Source organism: Branchiostoma floridae, chromosome 5 (assembly GCF_000003815.2).
Source record: "Branchiostoma floridae strain S238N-H82 chromosome 5, Bfl_VNyyK, whole genome shotgun sequence".
Lineage (NCBI taxonomy): Eukaryota > Metazoa > Chordata > Leptocardii > Amphioxiformes > Branchiostomatidae > Branchiostoma > Branchiostoma floridae.
In genome coordinates this window covers 25066634-25080472 of record NC_049983.1, presented here as the reverse complement: position 1 = coordinate 25080472, position 13839 = coordinate 25066634, and the positions used below count along the sequence as shown (strand labels likewise).

The 13839-nt window shown below is 42.4% G+C and overlaps 2 protein-coding genes across 2 annotated transcripts; both read left to right on the top strand.

Annotated features, from left to right (window-relative positions):
* The first annotated feature begins 2183 nt into the window (after positions 1-2183).
* LOC118416695 (neuroligin-1-like) lies at positions 2184-4348 on the top strand. The gene is made up of 3 exons (XM_035821883.1): positions 2184-2294; positions 3122-3263; positions 3800-4348. Exons 1-3 carry the CDS (start codon positions 2216-2218, stop codon positions 4020-4022), a joined length of 444 nt encoding a protein of 147 aa, XP_035677776.1. The 5' UTR covers positions 2184-2215; the 3' UTR covers positions 4023-4348.
* An 84-nt stretch (positions 4349-4432) lies between these two features.
* Positions 4433-8536, top strand: LOC118416461 (liver carboxylesterase 1-like). Its single transcript, XM_035821566.1, has 7 exons — positions 4433-4609; positions 5129-5403; positions 5736-5823; positions 6410-6586; positions 7125-7281; positions 7678-7772; positions 8393-8536. The coding sequence occupies exons 1-7, from the start codon at positions 4433-4435 to the stop codon at positions 8525-8527; spliced, it is 1104 nt and encodes a 367-aa protein (XP_035677459.1). The 3' UTR covers positions 8528-8536.
* The last annotated feature ends 5303 nt before the right edge of the window (positions 8537-13839 follow it).

Here is a 13839-nt window from a genome sequence, read left to right as displayed (position 1 = left end):
CCCCTGGTGTGTGACCTTGGTAGTGAAGCAAAGTGCTGCGATGTTGATTGAATGGACGAAGAATAAAAAATTTCCCAAAGAATATCTTTTGTCTTGGTCATTCTGTGGTCTTGATTTTTTTTTTTTTTTTTTTTGCTGCAAGAGATAGCTTATGATAGAAGGAAAAAGAGGGCTTGGCCACCTAGCAGATTATCCTGGAACTGCAGAGCTTTTTGTTGTGAAGATATAAATGGGACGACGGAATGTTTGACTGTGCGTGTTTCAGGATATTTGTGGTCAGTATAACTTTATAACCTCTGGGTTGTGATGATATTTGGAATGTGGGTAGAGAGTTTGGTGTCGATTTTTCAAGGTCGATTTTGGGCCCCCTGGTATGTAACCTTGGTAGTGCAGCACAGTGCGATTCTGCGATATTGATTGAGTGAATAAAGAACAAAAAACCTCCTAATTCATCCTTTGTATTGGGCATTATATGGTCTTGATTTTTTGCTGCAAAAGATAAATGTAGCTTGTGAAAAGAGGTTTTGGCACCTAGCAGATTGCTCTGGAACTGCAGGGCTTTTTTGTTATGATATTTAAGGAAGATAACTGAACAATGGGACGATGGGTTTCCATGATACGAGGGTGCTTCAGAAAGTAATGCCATTGGCTTTATAACAGGCTCATTCTTTCATCGAATGAGTTGAAATTTGGCACAAAGGTAACATATCCTCCTTAGATTGAAATATCTCAAATTTCAACTCATTAGACGAAAAAAATGAGCCTGTTATAAAGCCAATGGCATTACTTTCTGAAGCACTCTCGTATTCAGTATGCAGTATGGGCGAACATCATCATCATCATATGTACAGAATGGAATGCAACCGGTACCGTTATGCAAATTAGGACTCAATTTGTAAAAGCCTTTCTAGCATAATTGTTGAGACAAGATAACGTTAATAACAATGGATTTACAAAAAGCTCTAAATATTTCTTGGAGGCATTACATCACCGAACTCTTGCTTTTGGGTATAGATGGGGATGAACAGAACAACCAAAGATGCCATGGGTGGGATTTTATAAGATTCGGTATTTGGCTCTGTCTTGACCTAATGGTATCAAGTAACGTAAAAAAGATTAAGGAGTCTTTTATACTGAAGAAATGAAGACCCAAATTGTTTAGTTTATGTGGAAATACTATAATTCCTTTGTAAATGACGGAAATCTAATACTTTTGGCATTTAGAAGTTACATTAAGGTGAACATTACAAGATATACCTAACGTAAATCGGGGTCTCATTTACATACCTTTGAGGAAACGCTACAATAGCCTTCTTTATTTTGTAAAGATAAGACGTCCACACTTGTATATAATCAATACCAAATGAGGACCTTATTTGCATGATTAATGAAAAACTTTTATGATACGTTCATTGGAAGGCTAGCATCATTCTTTTTGTGTCTCATCGACAACGACAGCTTGTCTATTACTCTCCCGTTCTCTTTCTCTCTGTGCGCGGGTGTGCACATTGTGTGTCGTTTGTGATCATACTTTTTCCAATAAAAACAACATACAATGCAGCACATCCTCAGTCTTGAGCTATTTCTATCTCGATCAGTGGGACTGATATACGTTTTTGATGGACAATCACTAAGGCCATGTTGATTTGATTGTATGGATGACATCCGCGCGCGCATCAATATTCGGCCGTTTCCAAAAATAAAATAAAAAGTTTTCAACCATGTTTTCAATCATTCAAAGCAGCGGCAAAAGGAGAAAATATATCCTGTGGATGAAAAATATACATATACTGGAAAACATATATTAATCTCAGCGTCAATTCAAAGATCAAAGAAGAAGAAACAAAAAGTAAAGAATCTATTGTTAGGCATTCAATATTTAAAATACTTTTTTATTTATTGAAAAAATTACATGTAATAATACAAATAAAGGTACCAGGACAAAGTGACGGTGGACTCAAGTTGTAAACTCATATGTAAACTTCCTTGGTTCAACCCTCCAGACCACTTAGATTTCACAGTAAAGGCAACTTTTTTATGGTCAAACTTTTTTATTCGCACGCTCGCATCAGTTTAGGGGTTCCCAGGGGATGTAATCCATATAATCATATTAACGTGGGCTAAACCTGAATTAAAGCTAAAGGCAGCTTAACATGTTACATGGCATTGACCTACCGGAAGTAGTTAACTACCCTGAAGGACAGACATCACCAACATGGCGAAGTTGCGAACACGCAGTTTTTACACCCTTCTTAATGTCATAGCAGCTTCGGCATTCTGCATCCAACACACAGGTAAGTACAGTGTTGATATGATGTATACCAAGGAGCTTACTGTGCTCTCGTATTTTTCACTACCATCGGATTATGTACTACGTCTTTTGTGATCTCGAAGCTAAAGTTGAGAAGCTTGTGTAGGCACTAAAACACCTTTAAGAATCCGTTATTCTGTGGTGTTTATCTGGAAAGTGAGTGACCTTTGCGCTTTGCCACTGGCAAACAGAACCGAAGTCTTGACGACTCCCATTGGTTGTTATCGTAGCGCCGTAAGTAACAACAGTTGCTATTGGTCGTTGGCAGGGGTGTTATACAGGTGGAAAGGCACGAGACAAACAATCTCGCCGTTTAAAAAACAACTCGATATAAACAGTGCCGCAGTTATATACAGTCGATCATCTTTATGGCTAATGATATTGTGAAAGACTTTTATGGTGAGAACGTGTCGCTTTCAGGGTTGAACTGTTAGTCAGTGAAAAGATTTAGATACACACACTTACTAGGCATCTCACTAAACTCAAATACAAGCGCCAAGTGTAATGATGCGAAGTACATTAACTTCGACCGGTGATAGTGTTAAGTGGGTTGGCGCCAATCGATGAAGTACTTTGCTGAAGGACTTTCAAGTACTGCAAATAGAAAACCCATAGTCGCTAGTATGACGTCACCGCCTTAATTATCTTAAAGAACCGGTAAATGATAAAAAAAGTCCTGGCTTCATTAGTCAACATCTAAGAACATTTACACGACCTTTACATTTGAGAAGATATGTTTGACCTTTCCATCCCAAGTTAAGTATTTCCATTAACGTTAAGTGACCTTTGTTATGACCTTGGTTCGCCCAGGTTGTGTCCAGGTCTCCACCCAGTATGGTGACGTCAGAGGGTACGAGCTCCAGACTGACACTGCGGTAGGAGACCCTGTGCACGATCGGCTGTACGTCTTCAAGGGCATTCCTTACGCAGCTCCGCCTGTAGGGGACCTCAGGTACTGCACACTTCACACTGGTCGACTTGAAGAGGGAAAGTTTGGAAGTTATGTTTAGTGCCGTTTTGAGGTAGCTTTGTTTTGGTCAGCATATCTAAAAAACGTAAAGTAGGGGTCGAAAGAACGAGGGTCGAGTGCTATAATGGGACCGTCCGACAGACAGTAGGTGGCGTATCCTAGCGGCATTTTTTGCAACTGCCAAGGTCGTCGCCTTTTGAACAGTCATTGCGTTTTCGAACGGTCGGTGCCTTTTCGGACGGACGGCGCCTTTTCGGACGGTCGTCACATTTTCGGACGGTTGTCGCCTTTAAGAACGGTCGTCGACTTTCTGAACGGTCGTCGACTTTTTGAAAGGTCGTCGCATTTTCGAACGGTCGTCACCTTTTCGAACAGTCGTCGCCTTTCGAACGGTCGTCACCTTTTCGGACAGTCGTCACCTTTTCGAACGGTCGTCGCCTCTTTAAACGCTTACCGGACGGAAATAAACGTTGCCGTTCCACCCAACACCCATACCTCTGTCATCCTCTTTCCCCTAGGTTCCGGCCGCCGGCAGACCCGAGCCCCTGGAGCGGAGTCCGCGATGCGACCGAGTTCGGGCACCAGTGTCCGCAGCGGAACAACACCGCGACCTACCCGCCGGTCTACAGGGACTTCATCGATCCGCTCATGACGCACCAGAGCGAGGACTGTCTCAGTCTGAACGTGTTCACGCACAATGTCAGCATCAGCGCTGGGCTACCGGTACGGCAGGGATTCTGACCCAGCCCTTCATTTTCAAGTCGAAGGCAGTCTGTCACTACATATGACAAGGCCCTCCTCATTGTACCCGGTGCTAGCTATCTCTCTAATTCTCTTCGTCTCTTCTTTTCTCTGTTGAATGTCCTATTCCTTTCTTCTCTCCCTCTTCTGCTCTTCTCCCTCGTCTCTCCCTCCATTTCTTCTCTCTCTCTCTCTCTCTCTCTCTCCTCTCCTCCCCCCCTCTCTCTCTCTCACCTGTTCCTCTCTCTCCCTTTCTCTCACGGCCATGGGTCATATAATTTGTCAGTAGATGGTTCTTGGCACAATTTTCTTTTCCAGTAATATCAACACAGATAGAATTATGATAGAATTATACATTCCATCTTCTTTAAGCTTCCTTTACCCACTCAAGTTCACTCGCACCCCAGGTGATGGTCTGGATCCATGGCGGAGGCCTGACCACCGGCAGTTCCCTTATCTATCCCGGCGAGGCGCTGGCGGCGCACAGCAACGTGGTCCTGGTCACCATCAACTACAGGCTGGGCGCGCTGGGCTTCCTGCCGACCAGGGACGAGGACGCGCCGGGGAACTTCGGGCTTCTCGACCAGGTTTAGAATTTGCATTACGTTGTTGTTGTTAGTTGTTGTAATAAAGATAGCAATGCTAATGATTTCAGACTGTCCGCACTGAACCCTTCGTCAAGTTCGAATGACCACTCGCTTAGGACACGTGGCCTATCACTAAGAACATGTGACCAATCACATACTAGTATGTGATGATGCAAGAATGATCGATAATGATGACTTTGGGATGCCCACACTGTACCCCTTCGGCATGATCAAATGACCAATCACTTAAGGATATGTAACTAATTACTAAGGACACATGACCAATCACGTAGAACAAGTGACCAACCACATGGGACACGTGACCATCACGTAGGACCCGTGACCAATCACGTAATACGCGTGACCAATCACGTTGGGCACGTGACCAATCATGTGACCTACACATTACGTCAATATTTGGTAAGGATTTCAAACCTGAGGAAGACTGTAGTACGGACGGCGGAGAGACTTCTTTGTTTTGTCAGAATTTATCTATATTTTTTTGCGTGTCTTCCTCAGGTGAAAGCGCTAGAGTGGGTGCAGGCCAACATCCGCCTCTTTGGAGGGGACCCCTCCCGGGTCACCATCTTCGGCCAGTCGGCGGGAGGCTGGAGCGTCTCCCTGCTCGTCATGTCTCCCATGGCAACGGGCCTGTTCCAGCGCGCCATCTCCGAGAGCGGCGTGGCGGTCGTGCCCACTCTGCGGCGGGGGGACGTCTCCACTGCCGAGGCGCTGGCTCGGGCTGTCGGCTGCAGCACTGGGGGATACGGGACCATGATGGACTGTCTTCGAGGGTACTGTTATGAATGAATGAATGCACCAACCGCACGTAGTTAGTAGTTATCAGGATACAACCGACTTGGCCCTCTTAAAAAACTACTCTCCTCCTATTAAACATCACAAACCCCATGCATCACAGAAAAGTGATATTTCGTCTGCCACTGTCTCAGAAAAAGAAGTTGAACCTATAGCTAATAAGTTAGAATACAGGGGTCTGCTTTTAGAACAGAGTAGACACAATATTCTTCAATACTTGTCCGCACTCTTTCTTGCTACATGCAATTAGGCATTGGGTGAGAATTTGCAATAAAATTACCCATATAAATTCATACATCTTTTTCCCCAGAAAACCAGCGGAAGACCTCCAGACTGCAGAGGGCATCAACATGCAGACCCCGGTTATAGACGGACGGTTCCTGACGGACACGCCCTGGGTAAGGCTATAGCTAACGTCACATTTCCAAACCGGGGCCCGACCGGGATGTTTGTGGAAACGAAAAATAGAGATGGATACGTAAAAATATATACAAATAATGCAGGTTCATTGTACAGGCAAAATTTTGACAGGAACGTACAGTGGACCACCGCTTAACCTCCCGTCCTATACCCCCCCCCCCCCTCACATTAGGCGAAAATCGATCGGACGACGAGTCTGCGAGCTCTAAATTACGAGGAGGCATGACCCTAACGGGAATGGGGGGAACTCTGCCATTTCTTCGTCGGCAGTAGGGTCAGAGCTCGCAGACTCGTCGTCCGATCAATTTTCGCCTTCAGTGAGGGGGGTATAAGGACTACGACGGTCACCCTTACTGATTGTTGCAACATGTCGGGTGAGCGGCAACAGCAGGGATTTTTGTGCACATTTTGTTTTGCCCAGAGGAGGGCTACTAACCACTTAGGGCTATAATGCTAAGTAGTTTCTGTCTGACATAGATGATACATACTACGTATTTTACAATTGATGTGAAGTTGATCGTTCTGCGTTACGTAACCGATGCGCTCTATATTCATTTCCAACAGAACATCCTTAAGAAGCGTCAGCAGAACAGCGTGGACTACCTGCTGGGGAACAACAACGACGAGTACGGCTGGATCCTGTCCCTGTTCCGCCCGTACGTGAACAGGGAGGGGATGAACAGGACCGTGTTTCAGGACGTCCTGCCGGGGGACCTCTCCTGGATACAGCGGACATTCCCGGTACATTCTGCACCTTCAATACTAGAACCCTTAGCTCTGTCCTCCATAGATCTCATGATAATACTTACGCCAAATGATGAAAACATTTATAAGTGACAGAAGTCATGGTGACATCATTTTGAAATATCAAAATTGATACGCCATACTAAGTGATAAAGAAAACTGCAGTAGTAAAACAACAATGAAGCTGTTCTCAAGGGCGCACTGAAATATGTTTGTTGCCGTAGACTCCAGGCCAGTATTCCCTTGACCAATAGCGGCTGTGCTCCACTTTTCATCGTCTGTAAACTTTGGTACATATGCCTCTTTTATTGTGTTGAGTTGCACCAGTAAAAGAACACAATTCTGTGCGTTCTCATGTATTTTGTACTTATTTTGTACTGAGCTGTGATCGGTTGCATAAGATCCACATTTTACAGGTGCGAAAGGTCGAGGCAGGACATGAGTCGAAGCGTAATTCTTTTTCTACAAAGAAAGAACTCAAACCAACGAAATAAGCAATATGTTGACCGATATTCGCGCCAAATCTTGTCCATAGACCGGTGACGTCAGCACGATTGTCCAGCCGGTGACTGACCAGTACCTGGACGCGGCCGGACCAGATGACCCTATGGCCATCCGTGACCAGTACCTCCGGTTCCTGACCGACATGTGGTTCGCGGCGCCCACGGCTCTGATGGCGCAGTCCCAATCAGGTAACAAACAGATTATGTCATAGGAGCATGGAAGCCCATACGCCTTTGCAATAGAGAAATTCCTCCCAATACTCTTCCATTCTCTTTTAAACTTTCCCAGCCAAGCCCGTCCGAATGTATACATGTTCCACTACGAGTTCCACTCAACATTTCAGGAAAAAAAGAATTTTTGAAAACCTGTGTGGATAATTGTGCGTTAATTAGAATACTTAGTATTTGAACCAGCACTGGCAATGCTCTTCCATCCTCTCTTCTAGCGAAAACCGTCAGAGTGTTCCACTCAACTGCAGTTTTAGGAAAAATGGAAATGTTTGAAAACCTCAGTTCTGGGTTGATAACTGTGCGTTACCTATAACATCAACAGTCCTGGCAATACTCTTCCATCCTCTCTTCTAGCGAAGCCCGTCCGAGTGTTCCAGTACGAGTTCCAGCACCGTTCCTCTGCCTTCTCCTTCAAGCCGCCCTACGTGAAGGTGGACCACAGCGACGAGGTATTTGGATGCTTTGAATGGATACTTTATAAGTTTATTTGTCCATTAGCTAGCCTGACTAAAATCGCGCTCCTAGCGGCCGGCCCTATAGTATTGCCGCCGCCCTAGGGGAGGGGGTCATTAACCCCAGCCAGCGAGAGATTGTGTAAACACAGGCTATCCATTAGCTGACAAACAAAAAAAATTGTACTCCGCTAATCTTCCAGGACATATGACATTTAAGAATACAAACATAACACATACAAGTACTTACAGTTATTTACAGTTCAGCGCAGTTATTTACAGTTCGTCTAATCACGTTGAATTGTTCACATGTTGTAGGAGCTCCTACCTTAATCTTGCCCTACTAGCAGATTGTACATTGTTTGGCAAATCATTCCATGTATATTATGTTACAATTTACGTTACAAATTCTAATATCTATTAGTTTGGTAGTCATTGTGACTTAGGTTTTGGGTCATTACAACTTGAGAAGGATCAGAGGACTGATCGAAAGCTTGTTGGTAAGCGCTTTATTTTGTGTACGGATATAAAGTGGTAAAGTTGTAACATAATGTTTACTACCGTCACAGATGAACTAACATTCAAGCATTCCATGTATATATGGATCTATATATCAGGTGTTCTACGTGCTGGGTCTGCTGTTCGTGCGGGACAGCAACAGCACGTCCTGGAGGTACAGCTTCTCGGACAGCGAGAGACAGCTCTGCTTGGACATCATGGCGTACTGGACAAACTTCGCAACGAACGGGTGAGCCTACCGGTTCTCATTCCGCCATCTTGTTTCCAAAATATGACCTTGACTGGATTTCTGTTAGATTTAGTTGTTAGTCAGGTTAGTTTTCGTCATTGTCACTCCTTCTGGCTTTGAATGGAACGGTAGGATTACTGATTCTGATTCCGCCATCTTTTTTAAATGACCATGACTAAATTTCTGTGAGTAAATTAACGTTACTAATTCTAATATGACCTTGACTGAAGTTTCTAATAGTTTGGTAGTCATTGTTGCCATTCAGATTTGCAGCGTAGGGGAGAGTTGCTAATTTTGATTCCACCATTACATGTTGTTAATGTGACCTTGGACAAATTTGTATTATGGCATTTTGATTAGTATTTTTTAAAGTGATATGTAACTTAATAAATTCTTTGAAGACTTAGAAGTTGGCTTTCAGACTGTGAAATGATGCTTGGATGAATGAAAGTATATTTTAGTTTAGTATATTTTAGGACTTATGCTTGTTGAAAGATTTTCGAACTGGACATGAATCTGACCTTGGATGCTTCTCCAGAGATCCGAACGACTCCTCGGGGTCACCGCACATGCGCAGTCTGGTGACCTGGCCACGCTACACGACGTCATCCAAAGACTACCTCAGACTGGACATGACGTCATCTGCTGACGTAGCGCTCAGAGAGACCCGGATGAAGTTTTGGAACGAGGCTGTACCGAGGATGATGGGACAAGATGGCGCCTCCAGCGCATCAACTGCATCTGCAAACCTTTTGATGTTCATCGGCCTATGCGCTAGTGTTCTCATGAATTTATAGATTTGAAAGAAATAAAGATTTATACTCAGGAAGCGAAATGTGACTGAACGTATATATGTGGTCATTTATTTGTTAAGTCGTACAACCCTTTTACCTACGGAAATGTTGGACAATTCATCTCCCACTACATACAGAAAAGAAATCAAACCCATCAATAAGTTTAAGTAGACTTAGATTTAGAATAGATATTTTCCTTTTAATCTATCTGCAAATCTCATTTTCCTTCTTCGTTAAGTATACAAGTATGTATACCACTTTGTTGCGATTAGCTTTCTGGCATGAACTTGCAATAAAGCTATCATTATTATTTGTTTTGCTGCACAATCAGCCAAGGTTACCCAAATAGCCATTGGTTATTGTTAAGGGCTAACCTTGGGAAGGAAATACAAGATTATTGAATAAAGCTATTACTGACACATTACGTATTTGTCTTAATTGCATTTACACATGAATTCACAATAAGGCGGCATCTCCCGACAGGAGACTCTATGGATTACTTTTCAGAGAATCTGTTAAATAATAACTATTAAACTGGTTACGACTCGTAGAGCCTTCAAGGCAACAGGTACTAATACTGTAAAGGCATTTAAGTTCGCGGGGATTTAATTTAGCGTTAGCGGGAAAATGGAGTGTTTGCGGTGGTTTTAAGTTCTCGGTAGTGCCATACACTAGTCACATACTGTAATGGAATATGTTCGCGGAGGTTTTAAGTTCGCGTTAAGACTGCCTCGCGAAAACCGCGAACATAACACCACTGCGAACATTTCTGCATTTACAGTATCTCCAGAAAAATTGCGGTTTGTTTTTCTTCAACATGAGAACAGAGAGAAACTCTTGGGTGGCCATAATTTGTTGCATTATTCATCAATGGGGATTTACCAATGCTATAGAAGGGATATCGATGACATAACAGGCGACTATCGCCTTTTAAAGATGCGACCTAAGACCACACTGTACGTTTTGATTGGTGCTTCTTAAAATTTAGAAAAATCGAATTTCACTGGAATTTCTCATAAATCTGCCTAATAGTGATGGCAAACCATACAAATTTACCTTTTCTCATATATCTATTGAAATGCTGATTTTTTTGTGAATTTTTTTTCGCGAATTTTCATTGCCCTCAGGGAATAAAATAGCACCCCAAAACCTCTAGATTGAAAGTCAACAACCCGATTGTGTATATTGTGGACGAAGTTGTATTCCAAGGGCTTCCATCAAACAATTCCGTCTGATTTTTAACTATCCACTGGCCTTCAAATGCAGTACGTTCATTTTATTCATATCTCCATCAGTGTATTCGTAATGATGTAACGCTATTCTTTCTGGCCGGAGTGCATTTAAGCACAAATGATGAAATTTAAAACTTATACAACAATGCAGAAAATTAAAAGTAATGATAATAGAAATAACATAAATTAAAAATACGAAAAATAAACATATTAGTCAAATGTGGAAAACAGAATTGTGAGAGGAGGTCAGCGGTCATAGTTCGGAAATATGATCTGAATATTTACGTAGGGTAGAAGATAGAATCAACTGGTCGATAAACGCGTTTCGAACTGTACAAAATTAACTCGTCAATGAACATATGATAAAACCATCGCAAATAGCTCCCGAATAGATATTTTTCAAGCAATTATTTTTACATCTATTCCATCTATCTTCCTCGTTTAATCCTAAATTCTACTAACCTAAAAGGTTGCAAGCAAGTGATTATTAAGGAGAGGAATATGAAGCTACCTGTATACGAGAAGATTTGTAAATAGTGCCCCTCAAATGCTGTGGAAGACGAGGGTCATTTTATCTCTAATTGTTCTTTTTATGATGATATCAGAAACCAACTAGTTATGAGTGTGTACAAAATACACGGCTTACTTTCTAACTATCTCTGACAATAAGAAATCCTGTTATCAAGATCAAAGAACCCACACATTATGAACGAAGTGGGTAAATTCGTCTTCCACTGCCTAAAAAGAAGAAGTCAAACCCAACAAAACTAATGTAATGTACACTTCAGTAGCACAATATAGTCATAAAATGTAGTTCTTAGCACCTTAATTTTGTACTTTTCTTATGATACATGTTGTTTGTACCTGTAATTAGGCCTCGGGTATGAACTTGCAATAAACATATATATCTTTGTATAAAATCACCACCAGAACATGTAACATTAGTTCACCTTTATCAGGGATGTCACGACGACGGACGGTGGTTTCAAACTGCAGTATTTGAGAAAAATTGCAATTGAAATCGTCGTCCTCGGGCTTCTTATCCCTAAATATCCTATTGTTAAATACAACGGATATAGGACACCCTGTGGATAAAGGTGAACTAGCGTTCAAAACACGAGGTATCCAAACACCGCCTGACACGCGCATATTTGCCGAGCGTGTCGAGATCGACCCAGACGCGAAATTATAAAATTCGTGACATTCTGAATATTCATCGCTTTCCTTTACACAACCGACTGATTTTTGCCTCACGCAAAAGCTGCCAGCGCGATTAGAAAAATCGTCTGGTCTATAGTTGAATGTATCGACGTTGAAACACCATCTTTATCGTGACAGTGGCTGTTTGCTACTGTATGGCTGTTTGCTACTGTTGAGCCTGACTTGTGAGGAGGCGACCCTGTCAGCATGCGCCTCGCCCTTCCCCTTTTGTGTGCGATGATGTCGTTTCAGCTGGCTCCCATCGGCACCATGTCCGCGACGGGAGAAATCCTGGACAGCACAGGTAGGGCGACAATGTCGGGGCTACTTTCCTTTTCACGGGTGTACATGTACAATAAACATGTACCAGTGACTATCTCTAGACCATATAGTCAGTGCACGTGGAACCACAATCTGGTGGTCAACTAGATTAAATGTTTCTCACTCATTGTCGTAGACTAAGGGTCCTGTCTGTAATGTAATTGTCTACAGACAGTGGTTTAAGGAGGGAATAGTTTTCTATACTACATTTGCATTACACTGAATATGCGATAGGTTCATGAAAGCAAATGTATGATTTTCTTGAAGAAATCTTGAGTGGGTAAGATTCAAGATTCAACTATCTCGGGATAAAAAAAGGCTCCCACAAACATCATTTCTGATATTTCAGCTTTGCTGCATTGGTGTAACTATCGTAAAAATCGTACCCCGCATGTGACGCCAGACTTCCATTCAGCAAACATTTTGATTAATTTTATTCAAAACTCTTTTTAATCCAAACTACGACAATCGATATTATATACTATTGGGTTTCCGTCGTAGCGTTTAGGGATAGGTTGATATAACGTAGGAGACATTTAGACACCATAAAATGTATCTAAGGACGCTTGTACATGCATATTAATCAGACCAATGGACAGGCAAGGAAGGGAAAGTGTATTACATAACATTCGATACGGCTGTTCCGGACAGGGTAATACCTGGGGTTATCATATGGGCTTCGATGGAATAATTCGAACGCACTTCGAGTGCGCCGCATGTTCCACTGTCGAAAATTCGAATACCGCATTCTGACGCTCCAATCGCGGTTTATACAATTCTTTTGTTCGAGAACAGAAATGTTCGAAATGTTCTGGCGTATTTCGCATCGAAACGTGTATTTCCTGGGCATTTATGGCGTAGATAAAATACACCACGGTATATTCCGCCTCACCCTTGGTCCCAGCCTCGGATGGTATGGATCACACCATGTTGTATTGTATATTTAACGTTATAGCATCTGGGCCGCTACTGGAAATGCAAGATCTTTACATTAACATGGTCTTGACGTGTGATATATTCGAGTGTATTCGCACAAAGCAACACATTCGGGTATCTAATTTCCAAGTGGGCGCGGTCATTGACCTCTGGCAGTCGAATCTTCGAACATGGCACTAAGATTCGAAAGGGGTTCTAAATTTCGATTTTGAGCTTAGAATGCCATTTTTGCTCCACAAAATCATTTTTTTTAGTATTTGTCTTTGACAAAATGGCCAAGGTGCAGTGGAGATATTCATGTATTTTTCCTAATTCTTTAAATAAATAGGAACAATACGTTTCCCTTCCACGAAGAAAAACATTTTAAAAAATGATCCCGAAGCAGGAGTGTGTGGGTGGTAAACAGGTCACACTAGTCTCGCCGTCGCCTAGCAACGACTGGCTACAGAACAGATTAGTCTCGATCTGGTTCAAACAGTAACGGTAACAAAAAGAAATATAGGAGAAAAATATGATTATATGAAATAGTAAAAAAATGTTGCAAAAACAGGCGTAAACACTGAAAATGAGCCAGGCATTCATTACATTTTATATACTTGCCAAAACAGTACAGCGGCTTCGCAAGGTCTTTTATAAACATAGCATACAGACAAACAAAGGTGTTGATACAAATGAATTAACCTACGCATGGGAATATCTGAATAAATCAACATGTAGAATTGCACGTATCGTTTTAACCACTGATGAGAAATGACCAGTTTGCTTCTGTGCGCAGGCGCGGCCCCCTGTTCGCCCAACCCTTGTCTGAACTTTGGCCGGTGCGAGGGACACCC

Coding starts and splice junctions, on each gene's coding strand:
- LOC118416461 (XM_035821566.1), top strand. CDS start 4,433: ATGGTCTGGATCCATGGCGGAGGCCTGACCACCGGCAGTTCCCTTATC. Junction 6,587..7,124: donor GGATACAGCGGACATTCCCG/GTACATTCTGCA, acceptor TCTTGTCCATAG/ACCGGTGACGTCAGCACGAT. Junction 7,282..7,677: donor GATGGCGCAGTCCCAATCAG/GTAACAAACAGA, acceptor CCTCTCTTCTAG/CGAAGCCCGTCCGAGTGTTC.
- LOC118416695 (XM_035821883.1), top strand. CDS start 2,216: ATGGCGAAGTTGCGAACACGCAGTTTTTACACCCTTCTTAATGTCATA. Junction 2,295..3,121: donor ATTCTGCATCCAACACACAG/GTAAGTACAGTG, acceptor TGGTTCGCCCAG/GTTGTGTCCAGGTCTCCACC. Junction 3,264..3,799: donor CCGCCTGTAGGGGACCTCAG/GTACTGCACACT, acceptor TCTTTCCCCTAG/GTTCCGGCCGCCGGCAGACC.